General features: G+C 40.2%; 1 protein-coding gene across 6 annotated transcripts in view; it reads left to right on the top strand.

The window, feature by feature from the left end:
• c2cd5 (C2 calcium dependent domain containing 5) overlaps positions 1-20,385 on the top strand; it is a 71,367-nt gene extending 50,982 nt beyond the window's left edge. For 3 of the 6 annotated variants that reach the window (XM_046350078.1, XM_046350061.1, XM_046350051.1), the window contains 14 exons: positions 238-424; positions 705-869; positions 1,797-1,934; positions 2,325-2,388; positions 2,603-2,664; positions 8,581-8,679; positions 8,808-8,897; positions 13,382-13,454; positions 13,611-13,703; positions 14,416-14,454; positions 14,862-14,963; positions 16,969-17,165; positions 17,329-17,475; positions 18,980-20,385. In XM_046350078.1, the coding sequence (XP_046206034.1) occupies positions 238-424; positions 705-869; positions 1,797-1,934; positions 2,325-2,388; positions 2,603-2,664; positions 8,581-8,679; positions 8,808-8,897; positions 13,382-13,454; positions 13,611-13,703; positions 14,416-14,454; positions 14,862-14,963; positions 16,969-17,165; positions 17,329-17,475; positions 18,980-19,105 (1,582 nt within the window). In that variant the 3' untranslated portion in view covers positions 19,106-20,385. The remainder of the gene's footprint in view (positions 1-237; positions 425-704; positions 870-1,796; positions 1,935-2,324; positions 2,389-2,602; positions 2,665-8,580; positions 8,680-8,807; positions 8,898-13,381; positions 13,455-13,610; positions 13,704-14,415; positions 14,455-14,861; positions 14,964-16,968; positions 17,166-17,328; positions 17,476-18,979) is intronic. The other 3 variants (XM_046350097.1, XM_046350069.1, XM_046350088.1) reach the window with 2 other exon arrangements.
• Positions 20,386-20,884: the final 499 nt, after the last annotated feature.

Below are 20,884 nucleotides of genomic sequence, written 5' to 3'. Positions count from 1 at the left end.
GAAGGTGGCCCAGGGAGGTGTGTGTGTAATGTTGTGTTATATTGCAGGTTGTGTCGTACCAAGAAGGTGGCCCAGGGAGGTGTGTGTGTGTAATGTTGTGTTATATTGCAGGTTGTGTCGTACCAAGAAGAAGGCCCAGGGAGGTGTGTGTGTAATGTTGTGTTATATTGCAGGTTGTGTCGTACCAAGAAGGTAGCCCAGGGAGGTGTGTGTGTGTAATGTTGTGTTATATTGCAGGTTGTGTCGTACCAAGAAGAAGGCCCAAGGGGAGGTGAATGCCACAGCCATCTCTAACCTCCTCCCCTTCATGGAGTATGAGCTACACACCCAGTTGATGAACAAACTGAAGCTGCGCTGCATGAATGCTCTGTTTGGGCTCCGCATCCAGATCAGTGTGGGAGAAAACATGCTCCTAGGACTAGCTGTAAGTCCTGTGTTTGAGTGTGTGTGTCTGTGTGACCCTCTCCTCATGTCTGTTACAAGGTGTGTATCTGACGTGTGTGTGTGTGTCTATCTCTCTCTGATGTGTGTGTATGACTGTCTCTAACTCTCTGACGTGTGTGTGTGTGTGTGTGTGTGTGTGTGTGTGTGTGTGTGTGTGTGTGTGTGTGTGTGTGTGTGTGTGTGTGTGTGTGTGTGTGTGTGTGTGTGTGTGTGTGTGTGTGTGTGTGTGTGTGTGTGTGTGTGTGTGTGTGTGTGTCCAGTCTGCAACGGGTGTGTACCTGTCAGCTCTTCCAGCTCCAGGTGGTATCCAGATAGCTGGTAAGACCCCCAGTGACCTGAGCTACGACCAACACATTTCAACCATGCAGAAGCGCATCAACGACACCATCGTCATGAATAAGGAGTTCTACAACATACACCCCCCGGTGAGAGAGAGACAAACACACACACACAAGTCTGTGTGGAACATCATAGTTAATTCCTCTCGGTGTCTTTCTCTGGTTATTAAGAAGTTATTTACGTTGGACCCCGAGGCATTCACCGACCTGAATACAGTACTAGCATGCCCAATTAGAGTGATGCATGGCACATTAGCCTCTCTATTAATCACAGCTTTATATGAGTACCTCACCCTCTAAAATCACAGCTCTATCTCAGTACACCCACTCTAGAATCACAATATATGAGGTGTCCTACAATTACAGCTGTATGAGTATCACAGCTTGACAGTAAATGTGTACACTCTAAAATCACAGCTCTGTCTAAGTACAGTCTAGAATCACGGCTCTAGGATAGTCTGGAATCACAGCTTTATGATAGTCTGGAATCACAGCTCTGTCTAAGTACAGTCTAGATTCACAGCTCTAGGATAGTCTGGAATCACAGCTTTATGATAGTCTGGAATCACAGCTTAATGATAGGCAAAGCTGTGATTCCAGACTAAGTACAGTCTAGATTCACAGCTTTATGATAGTCTGGAATCACAGCTCTGTCTAAGTTCAGTCTAGATTCAAAGCTCTAGGTTAGTCTAGATTCACAGCTTTATGATAGTCGAGAATCACAGCTTTGTCTAAGTACAGTCTAGAATCACAGCTCTATGTGAGTACACTCTCACACACATTGAAATGTGTGTGTGATTATCATTAATATAGAAACGCACTCTGATGATTGCACAATATTGGGTGTGGGTAGAATTGGGTGTGATTAGGAATGACCTAATCATTCTACTTAGTGTGAGGTTTGAACTGATAGTGTTTCTATGGTGACTAACTCAGCGGCTCAGAACCCGGACAGGGATGGTCAGACACACACACAAACACACATATTGTTGAGTTGTTGTATTGTTGTTGTAGGAGTGTATAGAGGAGGTGGTGGGGTCTCCTATCCCTGACAGACAGCGGTCCAGACTGTTCAGGTCTACCTCTGAGAGTTCAGATGAGCTGTCAGAACTAGACCTGTCCCACGGCAAGAAGGACGCCTTCGTACTGGAGGTATGGTTGGCTGTGTGTACTGTACTGTAGGGTGTGTGTACTGTAGGCGTGTGTGTTATGTTGGATGTGTAATTGTAGTGTGTGGGCATATGATCTGTAAAGGATCTGAAAACACAAATAAAGCAACACCTCACGGCACAACACCTCTCCCCCATGTGACCTACTTGTTGTGTGTATGTACTGACATGTATGTGTAACTGATAGATGCACACACACACACTACATGTTCATGTTTTTAAATGTATGGAAATTGTCGTCTTTTGTCAAAATGTATTTTTGGTTATGTGTTGGACCCCAGTAAGACTCGCTGTACCATTGGTGTCGGCTAATGGAGATCCTAATAAATCACATCAAATCTGTGTGTTAATGCTTTTCTTCTCATGTCTTTAGATTGATGACACTGATGCAGTAGAGGACATCCAATCCCTTCTCACTGATGCCCCCATGCCTGCAGGTACACACACACACACACACACACACACACACACACACACACACACACACACACACACACACACACACACACACACACACACACACACACACACACACACACACACACACACACACACACACACACACACACACACTGTTCTACAAGAACTGTTCTAGTCTATTCAGCTCTGCTCTTTTACAATGTCCGTCCATCTACCTGTCTCTCTCTCCAGGGTTTTACAGCTGTAACACAGAGGTCATGCCTGGGATTTACAACTGGACTTCAGGGCTACAGGTCAGACTCACACACTGAAACACTGCTACTACTACCACTACTACTGTACTTCTACTGCTCCTCACAATTGGCCCAGCATCGTCCTGGTTTGGCCCGGGTAGGCCGTCATTATAAATAAGAATTTCTTCTTGAATTACTTGCCTAGTTAAATAAAGGTTCAATTTGAATGTTTTTATATTTTACTTGTACTACTACAACTACTGTACTACTTCTACTACATCTACTGTGCTACTACTACTACTACTATTACTACTGTACTACTGCTACTACTGTACTACTACTACTACTGTACCACTACTACTGTACTACTACTGTACTACTTCTACTACTACTACTGTTCTACTTTTACTACTGTGCTACTTCTACTACTGCTCTACTACTACTGCTGTACTACTTCTACTAGTACTGCTGTACTACTTCTACTACTACTACTGTACTACTACTTCTACTACTACTACTACTGCTGTACTACTTCTACTACTACTGTACTACTACTTCTACTACTACTACTACTGCTGTACTACTTCTACTCGTACTGTTCTACTACTACTACTACTACTGTACTACTACTACTACTGTTCTACTTTTACTACTGTGCTACTTCTAATACTACTACTGTTCTACTACTGCTGCTATACTACTACTGTTCTACTACTACTACTACTACTACTACTGTATTACTGTTCTACAACTACTAGTGTACTACTACTACTGTACTACTACTACTGTACTACTACTACTACTGTACTACTACTACTGTACTCCGACTACTGTACTACTGCTGTTCTACTTCTACTACTGTACTACTTATACTACTGTACTGCTGTTCTACTACTACTGCTGTACTACTTTTGCTACTACTACTGTTCTACTACTACTACTACTGTAATACTTATACTGCTACTGTTCTACTACTACTACTACTACTACTACTGTTCTACTACTGTTACTACTGTACTACTACTACTACTATTATTACTGTTCTATTACTACTACTGTACTAGTTCTACTGCTACTACTACTATTATAATACTACTACTACTTATACTACTGTTCTACTTTTACTACTGTGCTACTTCTACTACTGCTCTACTACTACTGCTGTACTACTACTTCTACTAATAGTGCTGTACTACTTCTACTAGTATTGTTCTACTACTACTACTACTATTATACTACTACTACTGTACTACTACTGTTCTACTTTTACTACTGCGCTACTTCTAATACTACTACTGTTCTACTACTGTTCTACTACTACTACTACTGTTCTACTTCTACTACTGTACTACTTCTGTTCTGCTACTGTTCTACTACTACTACTGTTCTAACTACTACTACTACTGTTCTAACTTCTACTACTGTACTACTACTACTACTGTTCTAACTACTACTACTGTACTACTTCTACTGTTCTACTTCTACTACTGTACTACTACTACTACTGTTCTAACTACTACTACTGTACTACTTCTACTGTTCTACTTCTACTACTGTGCAACTTTTACTACTACTACTGTTATATTACTGTACTACTACTACTACTACTACTACTGTTCTACTAATACTACTACTACGGTACTACTACTACTACTATACTACTTCTAACTACTACTACTACAACAGTTCTACTTCTACTACTGTACTACTTCTACTACTAGTACTGTTCTACTACTACTGTACTAGTACTGTTCTACTACTACTGTATTACTTCTACTACTACTACTGTTCTACTACTACTACTATTCTACTGCTACTATTCTACTACTACTAGTTCTACTACTACTATTATTCTACTTCTACTACTGTACTACTTCTACTACTGTTTTACTACTGTTCTGCTACTGTTGTACTACTACTACTGTTCTTCTACTACTACTACTACTACTACTACTACCACTGTACTAGTTCTACTACTACTGTTCTACTTCTACTACTGTACTACTACTACTCTTCTACTACTACTGTACTAGTTCTACTACTACTACTATTATTCTACTACTACTACTACTACTAGTACTACTTCTACTACTACTGTACTACTTCTACTAATACTATTACTGCTGTTCTACTACTACTGTACAACTTCTACGATTACAACTGTTCTACTACTACTACTGTTCTACTACTGTTCTATTACTACTACTACTGCTACTACTGTTCTACTACAACTACTGTACTACTTCTACTACAACTTTTTCTTCTACTACTACTACTACTGTTCTACTACTACTACTACTGTTCTACTACTGTTCTATTACTGCTACTACTGTTCTACTACGACTACTGTACTACTTCTACTACGACTTTTTCTTCTACTACTACTACTGTTCTACTACTACTATTGTACTACTACTACTACTGTTCTACTTCTACTACTGCAAATACTGTTATGCTACTACTGTATTACTTCTACTACTACTGTTCTACTACTTCTACTACTAGTACTGTTCTACTACTCTAATACTACTTCTACTACTACTGTTCTACTACTACTACTGATCTACTACTACTACTGTTCTACTTCTACAACTACATCTACTGTGCTACTACTACTACTACTATTACTACTGTACTACTGCTACTACTGTACTACTACTACTACTGTACCACTACTACTGTACTACTACTGTACTACTTCTACTACTACTACTGTTCTACTTTTACTACTGTGCTACTTCTACTACTGCTCTACTACTACTGCTGTACTACTTCTACTAGTACTGCTGTACTACTTCTACTACTACTAGTGTACTTCTACTACTACTACTACTGCTGTACTACTTCTACTACTACTACTACTGTACTACTACTTCTACTACTACTACTACTGCTGTACTACTTCTACTCGTACTGTTCTACTACTACTACTACTGTACTACTACTACTACTGTTCTACTTTTACTACTGTGCTACTTCTAATACTACTACTGTTCTACTACTGCTGCTATACTACTACTGTTCTTCTACTACTACTACTACTACTACTACTACTGTATTACTGTTCTACAACTACTAGTGTACTACTACTACTGTACTACTACTACTGTACTACTACTACTACTACTACTGTACTACTACTACTGTACTCCGACTACTGTACTACTGCTGTTCTACTTCTACTACTGTACTACTTATACTACTGTACTGCTGTTCTACTACTACTGCTGTACTACTTTTGCTACTACTACTGTTCTACTACTACTACTGTAATACTTATACTGCTACTGTTCTACTACTACTACTACTACTACTGTTCTACTACTGTTACTACTGTACTACTACTACTACTACTATTACTGTTCTATTACTACTACTGTACTAGTTCTACTGCTACTACTACTATTATAATACTACTACTACTTATACTACTGTTCTACTTTTACTACTGTGCTACTTTTACTACTGCTCTACTACTACTGCTGTACTACTACTTCTACTAATAGTGCTGTACTACTTCTACTAGTATTGTTCTACTACTACTACTACTATTATACTACTACTACTGTACTACTACTGTTCTACTTTTACTACTGCGCTACTTCTAATACTACTACTGTTCTACTACTGTTCTACTACTACTACTACTGTTCTACTTCTACTACTGTACTACTTCTGTTCTGCTACTGTTCTACTACTACTACTGTTCTAACTACTACTACTACTGTTCTAACTTCTACTACTGTACTACTACTACTACTGTTCTAACTACTACTACTGTACTACTTCTACTGTTCTACTTCTACTACTGTGCAACTTTTACTACTACTACTGTTATATTACTGTACTACTACTACTACTACTACTACTACTGTTCTACTAATACTACTACTACGGTACTACTACTACTACTATACTACTTCTAACTACTACTACTACAACAGTTCTACTTCTACTACTGTACTACTTCTACTACTAGTACTGTTCTACTACTACTGTACTAGTACTGTTCTACTACTACTGTACTACTTCTACTACTACTACTGTTCTACTACTACTACTATTCTACTGCTACTATTCTACTACTACTAGTTCTACTACTACTATTATTCTACTTCTACTACTGTACTACTTCTACTACTGTTTTACTACTGTTCTGCTACTGTTGTACTACTACTACTGTTCTTCTACTACTACTACTACTACTACTACTACCACTGTACTAGTTCTACTACTACTGTTCTACTTCTACTACTGTACTACTACTACTCTTCTACTACTACTGTACTAGTTCTACTACTACTACTATTATTCTACTACTACTACTACTACTAGTACTACTTCTACTACTACTGTACTACTTCTACTAATACTACTACTGCTGTTCTACTACTACTGTACAACTTCTACGATTACAACTGTTCTACTACTACTACTACTGTTCTACTACTGTTCTATTACTACTACTACTGCTACTACTGTTCTACTACAACTACTGTACTACTTCTACTACAACTTTTTCTTCTACTACTACTACTACTACTGTTCTACTACTACTACTACTGTTCTACTACTGTTCTATTACTGCTACTACTGTTCTACTACGACTACTGTACTACTTCTACTACGACTTTTTCTTCTACTACTACTACTGTTCTACTACTACTATTGTACTACTACTACTACTGTTCTACTTCTACTACTGCAAATACTGTTATGCTACTACTGTATTACTTCTACTACTACTGTTCTACTACTTCTACTACTAGTACTGTTCTACTACTCTAATACTACTTCTACTACTACTGTTCTACTACTACTACTGATCTACTACTACTACTGTTCTACTTCTACAACTACATCTACTGTTCTACTACTACTACTGTACTAGTTCTACTACTACTGATATACTAGTTCTACTACTACTACTACTGTACTACTTCTACTATTGTACTACGTATTCTCTTTCTACTACTGTTCTTCTACTATTGTACTACTTCTTCTACTTCTACTACTGTGCTACTTCTACTAATACTTCTACTACTGTACTACTGTACTACTACTACTACTACTACTGTTCTACTACTTCTACTGTACTACTACTACTGTACTACTACTAATGTTCTACTACAACTACTGCCGTACTACTACTACTACTGTACTACTTCTACTGTTCTTCTACTATGGTACTACTTCTTCTACTACTGTTCTTCTACTATTGTACAACTTATTCTACTACTGTGCTACTTCTACTAATACTTCTACTACTGTACTACTGTACTACTACTACTGTTCTACTACTACTGTACTACTTATACTAATATTTCTACTACTGTACTACTGTACTACTACTACTGTTCTACTACTACTGTTCAACTACTACTACTGTACTACTTATACTAATACTTCTACTACTGTACTACTACTACTGTTGTACTACTACTGTTCTTCTACTACTACTTTACTACTTCTACTTCTACTATTATTCTACTACTACTACTACTCTACTACTTCTACTACTGTTCTACTACTACTAGTACTACTCCTTCTACTATTGTACTACTTCTACTACTACTGTACAACTTTTACTACTACTGTACTACTACTACTGTTCTACTACTTCTACTAATACTACTACTACTACTACTGTTCTACTACTACTACTAATACTACTACTACTACTACTGATCTACTACTGTACAACTTTTACTACTACTGTTCTACTACTAATGTACTACTACTACTGTACTACTTCTACTAATACTACTACTACTATTCTACTACTACTACTACTGTACAACTACTACTGTTCTACTACTACACAACTTCTACTACTACTGCACTACTACTACTGTATTACTACTAATGCTGTACGAGTGTACTACTCTTACTTGGCAATTACTACTACTGTTCTACAGGTTATTGAGAGATTATAATATGTTTATATTTCGTTCTTTGCAAATCCCCCCTCCCTAGATGTTTACATCTGTCAGGGTCTACAGACTCAATAATGCCAATCTGACCAACCAGGGCCTCAACAAGATCTTCACTGACCTCTGTGAGAATTTACTCAAGGTAAGACCACACACGCACAATGGGGATACGCTGGTCAAGCCCAAGCATTGGTGTTCCTCTTACTTAATCTACGTAATCTTTAACTTCTGTATTAAATTGAAATGTCTGCTTTTTATTTGTCTTTGTAGAGTCTATACTTTAAGTTACGTTCCATGATCCCCTGCTGTCTATGCCATCTCAACTTCACTGTAGCCGTACCAGAGGAAGAACTCATACAGGTGAGAAGACACACCTAAGAACACCTCTCCTATTTTGTCCATTTTTCCTATAAACATTTTGGTCAGTATTAGGGAATTGGAATTGCCAGGGACCTCAAGATATGATATTATAAAGATACTATGGTGCTGATCCTATATGTATTGCGATTCTCACGATCCGATATGTATTGCGATTCTCACGATCCTATATGTATTGTGATTCTCACGATTCTCACGATCCTATATGTATTGTGATTCTCACGATCCTATATGTATTGCGATTCTCACGATCCTATATGTATTGTGATTCTCACGATCCGCGATTCTCACGATCCTATATGTATTGCGATTCTCACGATCCTATATGTATTGTGATTCTCACGCCGATATGTATTCTTCTCACGATCCGATATGTATTGATCCTATATGTATTGCGATTCTCACGATCCGATATGTATTGTGATTCTCACGATCCGTATATGTATTGTGATTCTCACGATCCTATATGTATTGCGATTCTCACGATCCGATATGTATTGTGATTCTCACGATCCTATATGTATTGTGATTCTCACGATCCTATATGTATTGCTATTCTCACGATCCTATATGTATTGCTATTCTCACGATCCTATATGTATTGCTATTCTCACGATCCTATATGTATTGCTATTCTCACGATCCTCTATTCTCACGATCCTATATGTATTGCGATTCTCACGATCCTATATGTATTGTGATTCTCACGATCCTATATGTATTTCTCACGTCCTATTCTATTCTCACGATCCTATATGTATTGCTATTCTCACGATCCGATATGTATTGCTATTCTCACGATCCTATATGTATTCTATTCTCACGATCCTATATGTATTGCTATCCTCCTATATGTATTGCTATTCTCACGCTATTCTCACGATCCGATATGTATCTCACGATCCTATATGTATTGATCCTATTCTTCACGATCCTATATGTATTGCTATTCTCACGATCCTATATGTATTGCTATTCTCACGATCCTATATGTATTGCTATTCCGTATTGCTATGATCCTATATGTATTGCTATTCTCACGATCCTATATGTATTGCTATTCTCACGATCCTATATGTATTGCGATTCTCACGATCCTATATGTATTGCTATTCTCACGATCCTATATGTATTGCGATCCTATATGTATTGCTATTCTCACGATCCTATATGTATTGCTATTCTCACGATCCTATATGTATTGCTATTCTCACGATCCTATATGTATTGCTATTCTCACGATCCTATATGTATTGTGATTCTCACGATCCGCGATTCTCACGATCCTATATGTATTGCTATTCTCACGATCCTATATGTATTGCGATTCTCACGATCCTATATGTATTGCTATTCTCACGATCCTATATGTATTGCGATTCTCACGATCCTATATGTATTGTGATTCTCACGATCCTATATGTAATGCGTTTCGATAAAGGTGTTTTATTGATTTGATGTTCCAACATATTGTTCACTATGCATCTGCTGCAGAGAGACGAGAGAGCATGAGAAAATGTGTTTTGTTCACTCAGGGAAATAAGTGCTGAAAACATGTTGGCTCACTATTTAAAAGAAGATGGAGAATAAGCTATAATCCTCAAACTCAACGCTGGGCCTCGAAGCCAGTTTCACTGCGTTTTAATTGTTCCCCTCTAATCCGGGACTGATTTCAATCTGGGACACCAGGTGGGTGCAATTAATTATCAGGTAGAACAGAAAACCAGCAGGCTCCAGACCTTGTAGGGTCAGAGTTGGATAACCCTGGGTTTAGGGCTGGGAGATATGTTTGTGTGCCATATTCCAAATGCCTGTATCGCAAGAATCATGGTTTTGTTATTCTCCGTTTTTTTTAGCATTTATGTCCGCTTGTTCTCATGTTGTATTTTTGGTTTTGTCTCATTCACTCCTCTTGTGTTGTGTGCACCTTCCCATTTACATTAGAGGTCTGTATATAATGATGAAATGCATGTCTCCGCCCTAACAAGACGGGAAGGCAGGCGACAAGCTTTGGTTCACAGATTGCCTCTAGAAAATGCATTGCCCTAATTTTGGACAATATTTTAGCGAGAGTGAAACCTTTCACCACAGATCGAACAATGAGACAGATATTTCACTGGATGTATAAATATGAAGCATCTGCCCGGCGTTTCCACTAGTGAGAGGAAGCCCAGTGGCCAGCAGTGGATTTTGGTCGACATTCTGCAAATTTTCTCATCTATTAAACATTTGTTCTCAATACAGTTTTCTGTTCCAAAACTAGAATCTGTTTTGAACAGAGGGGACTAAGTAGAGTAGACTTTACCCTTTGTTACAGTTTTTTTAAATCGCGTCGTTTGGAAGGAGTGCAAAGGCGAATTGAATTATTACACACACTCGCTTCACAGAGTAGGCGTTCCCTTACGGAAATATGCAGATGATGCTAGAACAGGCAAATAGGATCTCGCTAGCTCGTGCTTGGTCTGCCCACCTCCTTGCTTGTTCTGCCCACTATTACATTTACATTTAAGTCATTTAGCAGACGCTCTTATCCAGAGCGACTTACAAATTGGTGCATTCACTATTACTCATTTGTTCTCATTGGAAACGAAAGACTGTGGTCTATCTTGGTTTAGTTATAAAAATCTTTGCTTTCAACTTCGCCTCTTCCACTATGGTTTACACACACACCAAGCCCCTCCCCCTGCCTCCATTCGCCAACAAAGTTGAGATCACATCTTCCTCTCTGACAAGCAGTTTCAACTCGCTATTTGAGATTTGGTCCAACAGAATCGGTCACATGGACACCAAAAAACAAAGTGAGATATTATTTTACTGTAATAGAGGAGAAGTTACATTTTCTAATGAGACCATTTTATGTCTCAACTACCCAAATTGTTTGCAGAGCAGACAATACTAAAACGAGAGTATCAATGAACATTGATTCTGGAAAATGAATTCTGGAAAATGAATTCTGGCATTGTGGTACCACATACTGCTAGCAGCATTTTAGCCAAAGACTTAACTAGTCTGTGTTTTATAAATGTGCAATAAACATAAAACACAATTATATAAGGAATTGGCAACTTACATTTACATTTACATTTAAGTCATTTAGCAGACGCTCTTATCCAGAGCTGAGAAATAAGCTAGGCCGCTTGATTTCAACATGTGAACAGGCTAACATGCTTTTCAAAGAGTTGGAGACAGACCGAATGGTGTGTTCATAACAATTCAACTGTTCAACCTTGTTAGCTAGCAAATAGATCCCAAGTTAGCTAAACTTGAAATATAAAGATTCGCTGACTAATCACTAACACGTGGGCTTGAGAGATCGTTGATGAGACCTGTGTTTAAAAAATGGTGGAGTCTAATGGCTGCTACAAGATGTTAGTCATTACATTTACATTTATTAGTGAATGTGCATTATGCATGGTTCTAGTTAAATTTGTAACAAAAAAGGGCATTTTCATAGAGACTTGAAAGCCAGATCAGTGATTATTGCAAAAAAAACAGTTTAAACTATTTTGATAACATTCTTAAATTATTAGTGGGTCTTATGGTTGTGGAAGGCTTATATTTAGCCTAGGTATAACTTCACACGCCCTGAATTCATTAGATTATTGCTGACTATTTGAAATGCACTATTTGAAGTGTATTTTACCTTTAATTGTACAACAACGCGTATTAAGTAAAAAAATATATATTAAAAAAAAACATTTTAAAAAATCGAGATAAGATTTTTAGGCCATATCGCTCAACCTTACCTGGGCTATAGGATGGGTTTTAGTGCTTGTACAGCTGACTAGCGCTAGCTACAGCTACCTTTTTAAGAAGTCGATACTTTGAGTCAAATATCTATATAATATCCAAAAATAATACTGCGATATGAAACTGTATACATTTTTCCCCCTATCACTTTACCTGACATTTGTGTCAATAAATGATAGCGACAAGGTAATGATAGTTTCATTCTCTCTCATTTTCTCACATCCCCTCTCCCGTTTCCTCTCCCCCTGTCCTCTCCCGTTTCCTCCCCCCCTGTCCTCTCCCGTTTCCTCCCCCTGTCCTCTCCCGTTTCCTCCCCCTGTCCTCTCCCGTTTCCTCTCCCCCTGTCCTCTCCCGTTTCCTCTCCCCCTCTCCTTTCCCGTTTCCTCTCCCCCTGTCCTCTCCCGTTTCCTCCACCCGTCCTCTCCCCCTGTCCTCTCCCGTTTCCTCCACCCGTCCTCTCCCGTTCCCCCCCCCCGTCCTCTCCCGTTTCCTCTCCCCCTGTCCTCTCCCGTTTCCTCTCCCCTGTCCTCTCCCGTTTTCTCCCCCCTGGCCTCTCCCGTTTCCTCCCCCTGTCCTCTCCCGTTTCCTCCCCCTGTCCTCTCCCGTTTCCTTCCCCCTGTCCTCTCCCGTTTCCTTCCCCCCTGTCCTCTCCCATTTCCTCTTCCCCTGTCCTCTCCCGTTTCCTCTCCCCCTGTCCTTTCCCGTTTCCTCTCCAGGTGGCGGTGACAGCTGTAGCCATGAGTTTTGACAAGGAGACTCAGCTGGCAGCCGACAAGGCTCTTAACAAGGGTTAGTATTCTCAAAGGCTGTAGGTCAGGGGTTAGAGAGAAGGGTCTGGTGTTATGGAGAGCTGAAGGAGACGAGACACTTGAGATTTGAGTTAGTGCACTTGGGTGGGTTGAGGAGTGAAAGAGATTAAACTCTGTGTGTTTGTTTGTTTTCCAGGGAGTGGTGAGAATGAAGAGCAGCTACAGTTTTCTATGGAGCTGTGTGGAGAGTCAACGTCCTCCAACAACCAGCCTACAGCCAAACCTTCAGGTACACCAAACCTTATCTCTTATAATCCTGGATCACTAACAACTGCCTAACCTTTAACCTCCAATAGAGCCATCCCTCAGCAGACAAAACATCAGAAATCCTCTAAGCGCCTGGAACGTCTCACTCCTTGAAGCTCCCTTAACCATAGAGTTCTACTCTCTGTCCTCTATTTCAATATGTTCTGTAGTAGTTGTGTTAAACATGACTTTACCGCCTGTGACTGTATGACCAGGTAAATAATGTAACAGTATAACCAGGTACATCCTCTCTCAGGTGTTTTAGACCTGCAGCCATGTGTGTGTGTGTGTGTGTGTGTGTGTGTGTGTGTGTGTGTGTGTGTGTGTGTGTGTGTGTGTGTGTGTGTGTGTGTGTGTGTGTGTGTGTGTGTGTGTGTGTGTGTGTGTGTGTGTGTGTGTGTGAAGCTATGTTGAGTAGCACTGTGATGACTATAAAAAAAACAATCCTGCTCGTCACTGATCTGGAGAGAGAGCTGGGGTTAAACCAAAATGGCCGCCCTCCACATCAGCCAGGACTAGGAGCTAGACCTAGGAGATAGGACTAGGGAACAAGATGTGGATATAGGACCAGGTATAAGGAAGTGTCTGTAAGGTATTGAGATACAGTACAGTGTATTGTATCTTGCTGAGGCCTGAAGAGTCAACATCTGTGGTTGTGTGTGTGGCAGTGCATCATGGTGTATGTGTGTCGACAGGTCTTCCAGAGAGTGCAATGACCCACTCCTCATCTCGAGGTAAGCTCCCCCCCCCCTTGCTGCCATGGCTACCACGCCCCTTTTTTAAGTTCTCATCCTTTTGTTCTCCTGCTCCGCCCCAACCTCCTCCTTTTATTTTCTCTATATGTTTTTTCTTTGTGTCTATATTATGTTCTATGTCATGGGTGTATGCAGTTTTCAGTATGTGTGTGGTGTGTGTGTGTGTGTGTGTGTGTGTGTGTGTGTGTGTGTGTGTGTGTGTGTGTGTGTGTGTGTGTGTGTGTGTGTGTGTGTGTGTGTGTGTGTGTGTGTGTGTGTGTGTGTGTGTGTGTGTGTGTGTGTGTGTGTGTGTGTGTGTGTGTGTGTGTGTGTGTGTGTGTGTGAGCTTGTGCACGTGTGTGTGTATGTTTCTCCAGTTTCCTCGGTTGATTACGGTTCCTTTGCAGACAGATGCAGCACCTGGCTAGAGCTGCTTAGGCTGAAAGCTCACACCATAAGACGAGGATCAGTTAAGACAAGTAGGAGGACACAGTCGCTAGCAAACTCTGGTACACACACACACACACAAACATACACATCCCTCCCCGATTGCCACTGGGGGGCGGAGCGTCACAGATCATGCACCAGCTGATTAACTAGAGTGTGAAAGTTGAAGCCCCGCCCCTCAGAGGAATGACCAACCAACAGCCAGCGTATAACCTCTGACCCTGTCGCCATAGTGACAGACATGGAGGAAGTAAACATGAAAGAGGATCTTAAAACACACGAAAAACATATCTCACTGAAGCTGGCGACTTGGGGGAATTGCAGTTTGATGCTACATAAATTAACTTTGTCATAAACTGTGATGATAACTGGGCATAATTAACTGGGATTAAAAAACAGGGCACGTCTCAAATCACACCCTATTCCCTTTAATGCACTACTTTGGACCAGAGCCATATGGCAGATCCCTGTGTAATGCTCTAGTGGGTAGGGATTTGAGATGCAGACTTAATGTTATTCAAATTGGCTCTGAAGGTTCCAGGTCGGATTGAAGCATCATTCACTATGTTACGAGTTGGAACATCTTTCACACTCTGGCTTGATTGAATCATTCTGCTTAGCAGACTGCCTAATTTGTTTCTGTTTTGTATCGATCGTACACACACACACACAAACACAAACACGCTAATTTAAACAAGGCCACATAGGGACTCTAACACACACACAAACAGGTAAATACATGCACACACACACACAAGGCCTGGCCAGTCTGTCTGTATGTACGTCTGTCTGTCTTGTCTGTTTGCAGAGGCTGTATGGTTGTTTGCCTGTCTGTCACTGAATGGTGCATGGCAGCTCACGCTTTCATCACTGTGATTATACTGTCATCATGCTACTCTCACACACAAAAACAAACAAACTAACTCACAGCTTATAGTGAGTGGTTCATTTGGGAGGTGTGGGGTCCCTAGTTTGTGGGCGAGCCTAAACAATATATACTGACAGACACCTATCACAGAATGCTACAGGTCGCGGCGGGACCTAAACGTTTTTTGATAGAATGACTGTAAGGTAAGTTATGGCAACTTTTTAAATGGACACTTTACTCAAATGAATCAAATATATAATTTCCCCCTCCAGAAAGGATCTCAATAACATATTTCTCCATATCGTCAGGCTGTAGCCCCACTGATGCAGTATAGTGGCAATAAATAAATAGGCTGAAGCATACGGTTTCCCATCAGTATTTACCCCATTGGGCTGATCATTAGCTAGACTAAACTCTAAAAAGTATCTTGTTGCTAGTTAGCAACATATTGATGGTTTGAAAGTCCCTGGAAATGTGCCACTGGCACTCATCAAAGGACCATGTACAGTGAATATAATGTAGGCCTACCAGTTAGACCTGACCCGTGCTACATTTAGCCCTGGTCTCCCCATGCATTCAACACTATTGGCTAGTGCTAGATGTGCATAAACATAGCTGCTTAAAATGGTGCAGTTCACACATTTTTAGGAGTTGAGAAATGAGCATAGTAAAAGATCCTCCTCTTCAAAACTGCTTTCAAATGTGTGTTTTCCCACCACTGCATTAAGAACGCTGTACATTGACTGGGCATGCATGTTTCTCTTCCTGTGCAGAAATTTGAATGCTCCTAACTCTTGAGAGAAATATTATTTTCTCGTATAGAATGTGACAAGCTGACCAATGTAATAAATAAACTATTCTACTATGGGGTTGTCTGATTTTGCTGTTGCTTACTCATGCTGTTGGCTGAAAAATAAATGGACAAAAGAAATTCATTAGATATCCCTAATTCAAAATGTGCTTTTCCAAAGTTACCAGCTCTCATTTGGATCTGGCCTAAATTTAACCCGTTTGTAGTTTGCATTCAAACTCCACACACACACACTCTATATCCATTTCCTCCAGCTTAGCTCATAGCTCATCATATCTGCTATTCTTTGTAGCACCATCTAAAGGCTGAGTCTGGTATCTCCATCCCTCCCTCCCTTTTTTCTCGCTCGCTCCCTTTCTCTCCCCCATTCTCTCTCCCCCTCCTCCAGTCTCGTCCTCAGAGCGCTGCAGTCCTCTCCCAGAGGTGCGGTCCCGGTCCCTACGCTCCACCAGGTCATTGCCATGCGGTGCCCCTGTTACCGTGGTGAAGATGACTCCTCTGTCCTTTCTCCCCAGGACGCGTATTGTCAAATACTTGGGAATCATCAACATGTTCTTCATTAGAGAGACCACGTCACTACGAGAGGTACACGCACACACATATTTGTGTAATAGATTCCTGCAGGTGTCATCAGAGATGAGTAGGAAATGATTACATGTCTTTCTGTGGTGTGCGTAGTCTGTTCCTCTGCTAGCTCATTGCAATGATTTCGCAAAGATGAACATATTTACCTGTGTGTGTGTGTTAGGAGGGGGGTGTAAGTGGGTTCCTGCATTCCTTCATAGCGGAGGTGTTTGCCATGGTCCGTGCCCATGTAGCAGCTCTGGGGGGCAACGCCGTGGTGTCATACAGCATGAAGGAATGTGTCTTCATGGAAAACCCCAACAAGAACCAGGTACACACACACACACTGTTCATTTGCTCTGTTAATTAAATAACTGGAGGCCTATAGTATTGTTCTGTTTGAACTACAATATTTTCTCAAAGAACCACCAGGTTAACCCCTTACACTCGTGGAACTTGACCTATGTGGTTTGGGCCAAATTGAAATGAACTATAATAAGCATAGGTATGACCATGGTAGCAATTCGAAGATAACACATTGAAGGTTATGGGTAAATGATCAGACTCCAAACATTACACTTGATTTGATGTGCTTTTTATATTTACTGTACTTTTACACAGCATTTGTCAATAACGAAATCTGAAAATACTTTGGATTTATTCAGTAACAATAAGAATATTCATTGAAACTAGGTGCAAAATAAGAAAACAAGATTACAAGGGTTTGAGTGAGAGGTTGTCTTGAAGTGGTCACACACCTGTCAACTGTACACAGTTCCTAAGTCATTTCAATGCACTTTTATGACACAAGGAAAGAGTCTTCAAGTATAAGGTGCTTTTTTGTAGCTCTTCTAGCATTGATATTGAGGAACTAGAGCTAGAACACTTGTAGTTTATTGTTTGGAACACAGCACTGCGTCCTCACCATCACACAATTACTTTTGATGTTTAAAAAATGTTCCGTTATAAATTGCAATCTGGGTCAGGTGGGCATCATTTGATATCTTATTCTATTGCCAACATGGCTAGCTAAGTTATAAAATACGATCTCACAGTGTTAGGCTTTCAAAAGGCACTTCAGACAAACAGATTGTAATTTTAGTGAGCATAGTATGGAGTCATGAGTGCATTCAAGTGCGTGTTCCACGGCAAATTGTCTCCACAATATAAAAAACAGGTTCATTCTGTTCAGGACAACCCAGGGTATAACGCATGTTTTCCTTGTAATTGGATCAAACCTAACGATCACAAACGTTGATTCTGTAAATTACATGAGTTTTCAAAAAGGAAATGTGAGGTGCATGGGTGTGTAGTTAGCTTGCATGACATCAGTGGTATTTATTATATTCCTCAACATCTCATCTTTTAGAACACATCATCAACTCCCGATTTACAGAATGTCCCTCACTCAGAGAACAGATGTGCAAAAGTAGCCCAGTTAGCAGGAGGGATTGGGAGCATGTTGTTGCACTTGATGCTCAAGTTTATAACGGCTGTCAGTCAAAACTCATACAGTGCTGTGAAGCAGATAACTGGAGCTCTGACGTCATGTATGTCATGTTACTGTACAGCTACTGTGTTCCAATTTAGGTGCTTAATAACAAAATCAATAACAAAATCTGACATTTTCAACCTGTGTACGGGATGACGGGCTGTGAGTGGAAAGGACTACAGACCCTCATGTCTGTCTTCTCTTTCTATCCCGCCCTTTTCTCTCTCTCTGTCTCTCTCTCTCTTTCTCTCTCTCTGTCTCTCTCTCTCTCTCATTTCTCTCTCTCTGTCTCTCTCATTTCTCTCTCTCTGTCTCTCTCCCATTTCTCTCTCTCTCTCTCCAGGCTCAGTGTCTGATTAATGTTAGTGGTGATGCTGTCATCTTTGTCAGAGAATCAGACCAGGAGGCCATACCCCCTCTGATTACTAGCGGACAGACCAGCACCACTGGGGCTGATGGGACCACATGACACACACACACACACTTGAGTCTAGCCATCCAAATAATTGTGATTTATGTCTGCCATAAACAGACGAGTTGATGGAGAAATTGTCTCTTAATTGTCCATTAAGGCACTCTACATAAGCCATTTAGAGGCATTATGTAATGTCTGTTTGTCTGATATAATAGACATTCCAATACATGGTGAAGTTTTAGGCAGCTAAAAGACTGATTGCTCTCCATCCAGACTCAGCAGTCACTAGCCAGCCATTCTAAAGTGTACAGGGTAGTCATTAGTAGACAGCCATGGTAAAGAGTACCATACTCAGTACAGCAGGGTTTCCCAATAGGCAGCCTGTGGGCCAAATTTGACCCATGTGTGGTTTTATTTTGCCCACTCAAGATTTTGGAGCAAAAGAAAACATGGTTTTATGTCATTTTTGTTCTTTGACATAAGACTGTAAAATCACCAGGAAATTAGCTCAAAGTGATTTTAATTTAGGAAATCTGTTTCCAAGTATTCCCACGCTTAGCTATAGGCATATGTGATCGTATCCTAATTTAATCAAGGTGTGAAATGATTGTTTTTGTGAAATACTATATCTGTTTGGGATTCTTGCGGTCAATTTGCAGGGTAATAATTATTTATAACTATTTTCTGGACCCCCGACCATCTGCTCAAGGAAAAGTAGGCCCACGACTTAATAATTTGGGACCCCTGCAGTACAGGGTAGCCACTACTGAAGATGGCCATACTAGAGAACTAAATTGAGTTTAATTGTCTGTCACTGTATGACAATGTTTTTGGCAAACATGCACACAAACATACACCCAACCTGTGGACCGCCTCCTGTCACACTCCTGGCTGTCCTGACTGCGGCCTCAACGGTGTCCATACCACTGAACTCTCCTGTTTTTAACAATCATGTAAATGCTGGAAAATAAACTTATTGCGATGACCTCTTTTTGTTCATAGCCTGGGTGCAAAGATAACTTTTATTTGTGTAAATGTACTCTAAAATCTGATTTTAGTATTTTTATAAAGTTAAAGTATATTAGTGGTGTCTAATTTTGCATGTCTAATGAAGTCCTTGAAGTTTGATTAATTGTGTAAAAAGTAAGGCTACATGATGCGTTCTACTGTTAATGAATACAACCTGTTTCTCTTTCTCTGTAAGACTTGAATGTAGATACATATAGAGTGTGTTACTTAGTGTCTTGCAGCATGTATCTACTATTGCCATGACTATGTCAGCTTGTTGCCTGAGATAAACAGTGCTGCACAATAAACTGAACTACAGTGAAAAACAGCCTGCCAATGTCTGGTCCGATCTCTCGGTGCCTATCAATTATCTCCTGTTATAAATGGTTTTTACTGAAAGCATGTTGATGTCAAAGCAGATAAGATTGCTTTGAAACTGATTAATTTGTACATGAGGAGGAAATATCAAGTTACACAGAGGTGCGTTCAGTTCGCTTAAACGTTTGCAACGTTGCGAAACTGTGTGTACTGGACGACACGTTTCCCCAAAACGTATTGAACAGACTTTGACGTACGTTTGGTAGGTGTAGCTTGAAGTGGCCATGCTGACACGATTCCCCAACCCCTCCGTTCCTCACTATCTGGGCAAGTGGCAAAGTAATAACCCTGCCTATTTCTCTAATTACATTTTAATCTTGGCCTTAACCTTAAACACACTGCGAACCTAATGATTAACCCTAAATTAAAACCAAAAAAATGTTTGTTGTCGATATAGATAATGTTGACTACGCTGCGGCCACATTTAGTGGGAACCAACGATGTATA

This window comes from Oncorhynchus gorbuscha, linkage group LG01, assembly GCF_021184085.1.
Source record: "Oncorhynchus gorbuscha isolate QuinsamMale2020 ecotype Even-year linkage group LG01, OgorEven_v1.0, whole genome shotgun sequence".
Taxonomy (NCBI): Eukaryota; Metazoa; Chordata; class Actinopteri; order Salmoniformes; family Salmonidae; genus Oncorhynchus; species Oncorhynchus gorbuscha.
This window is presented reverse-complemented; position numbering and strand designations above follow the sequence as displayed.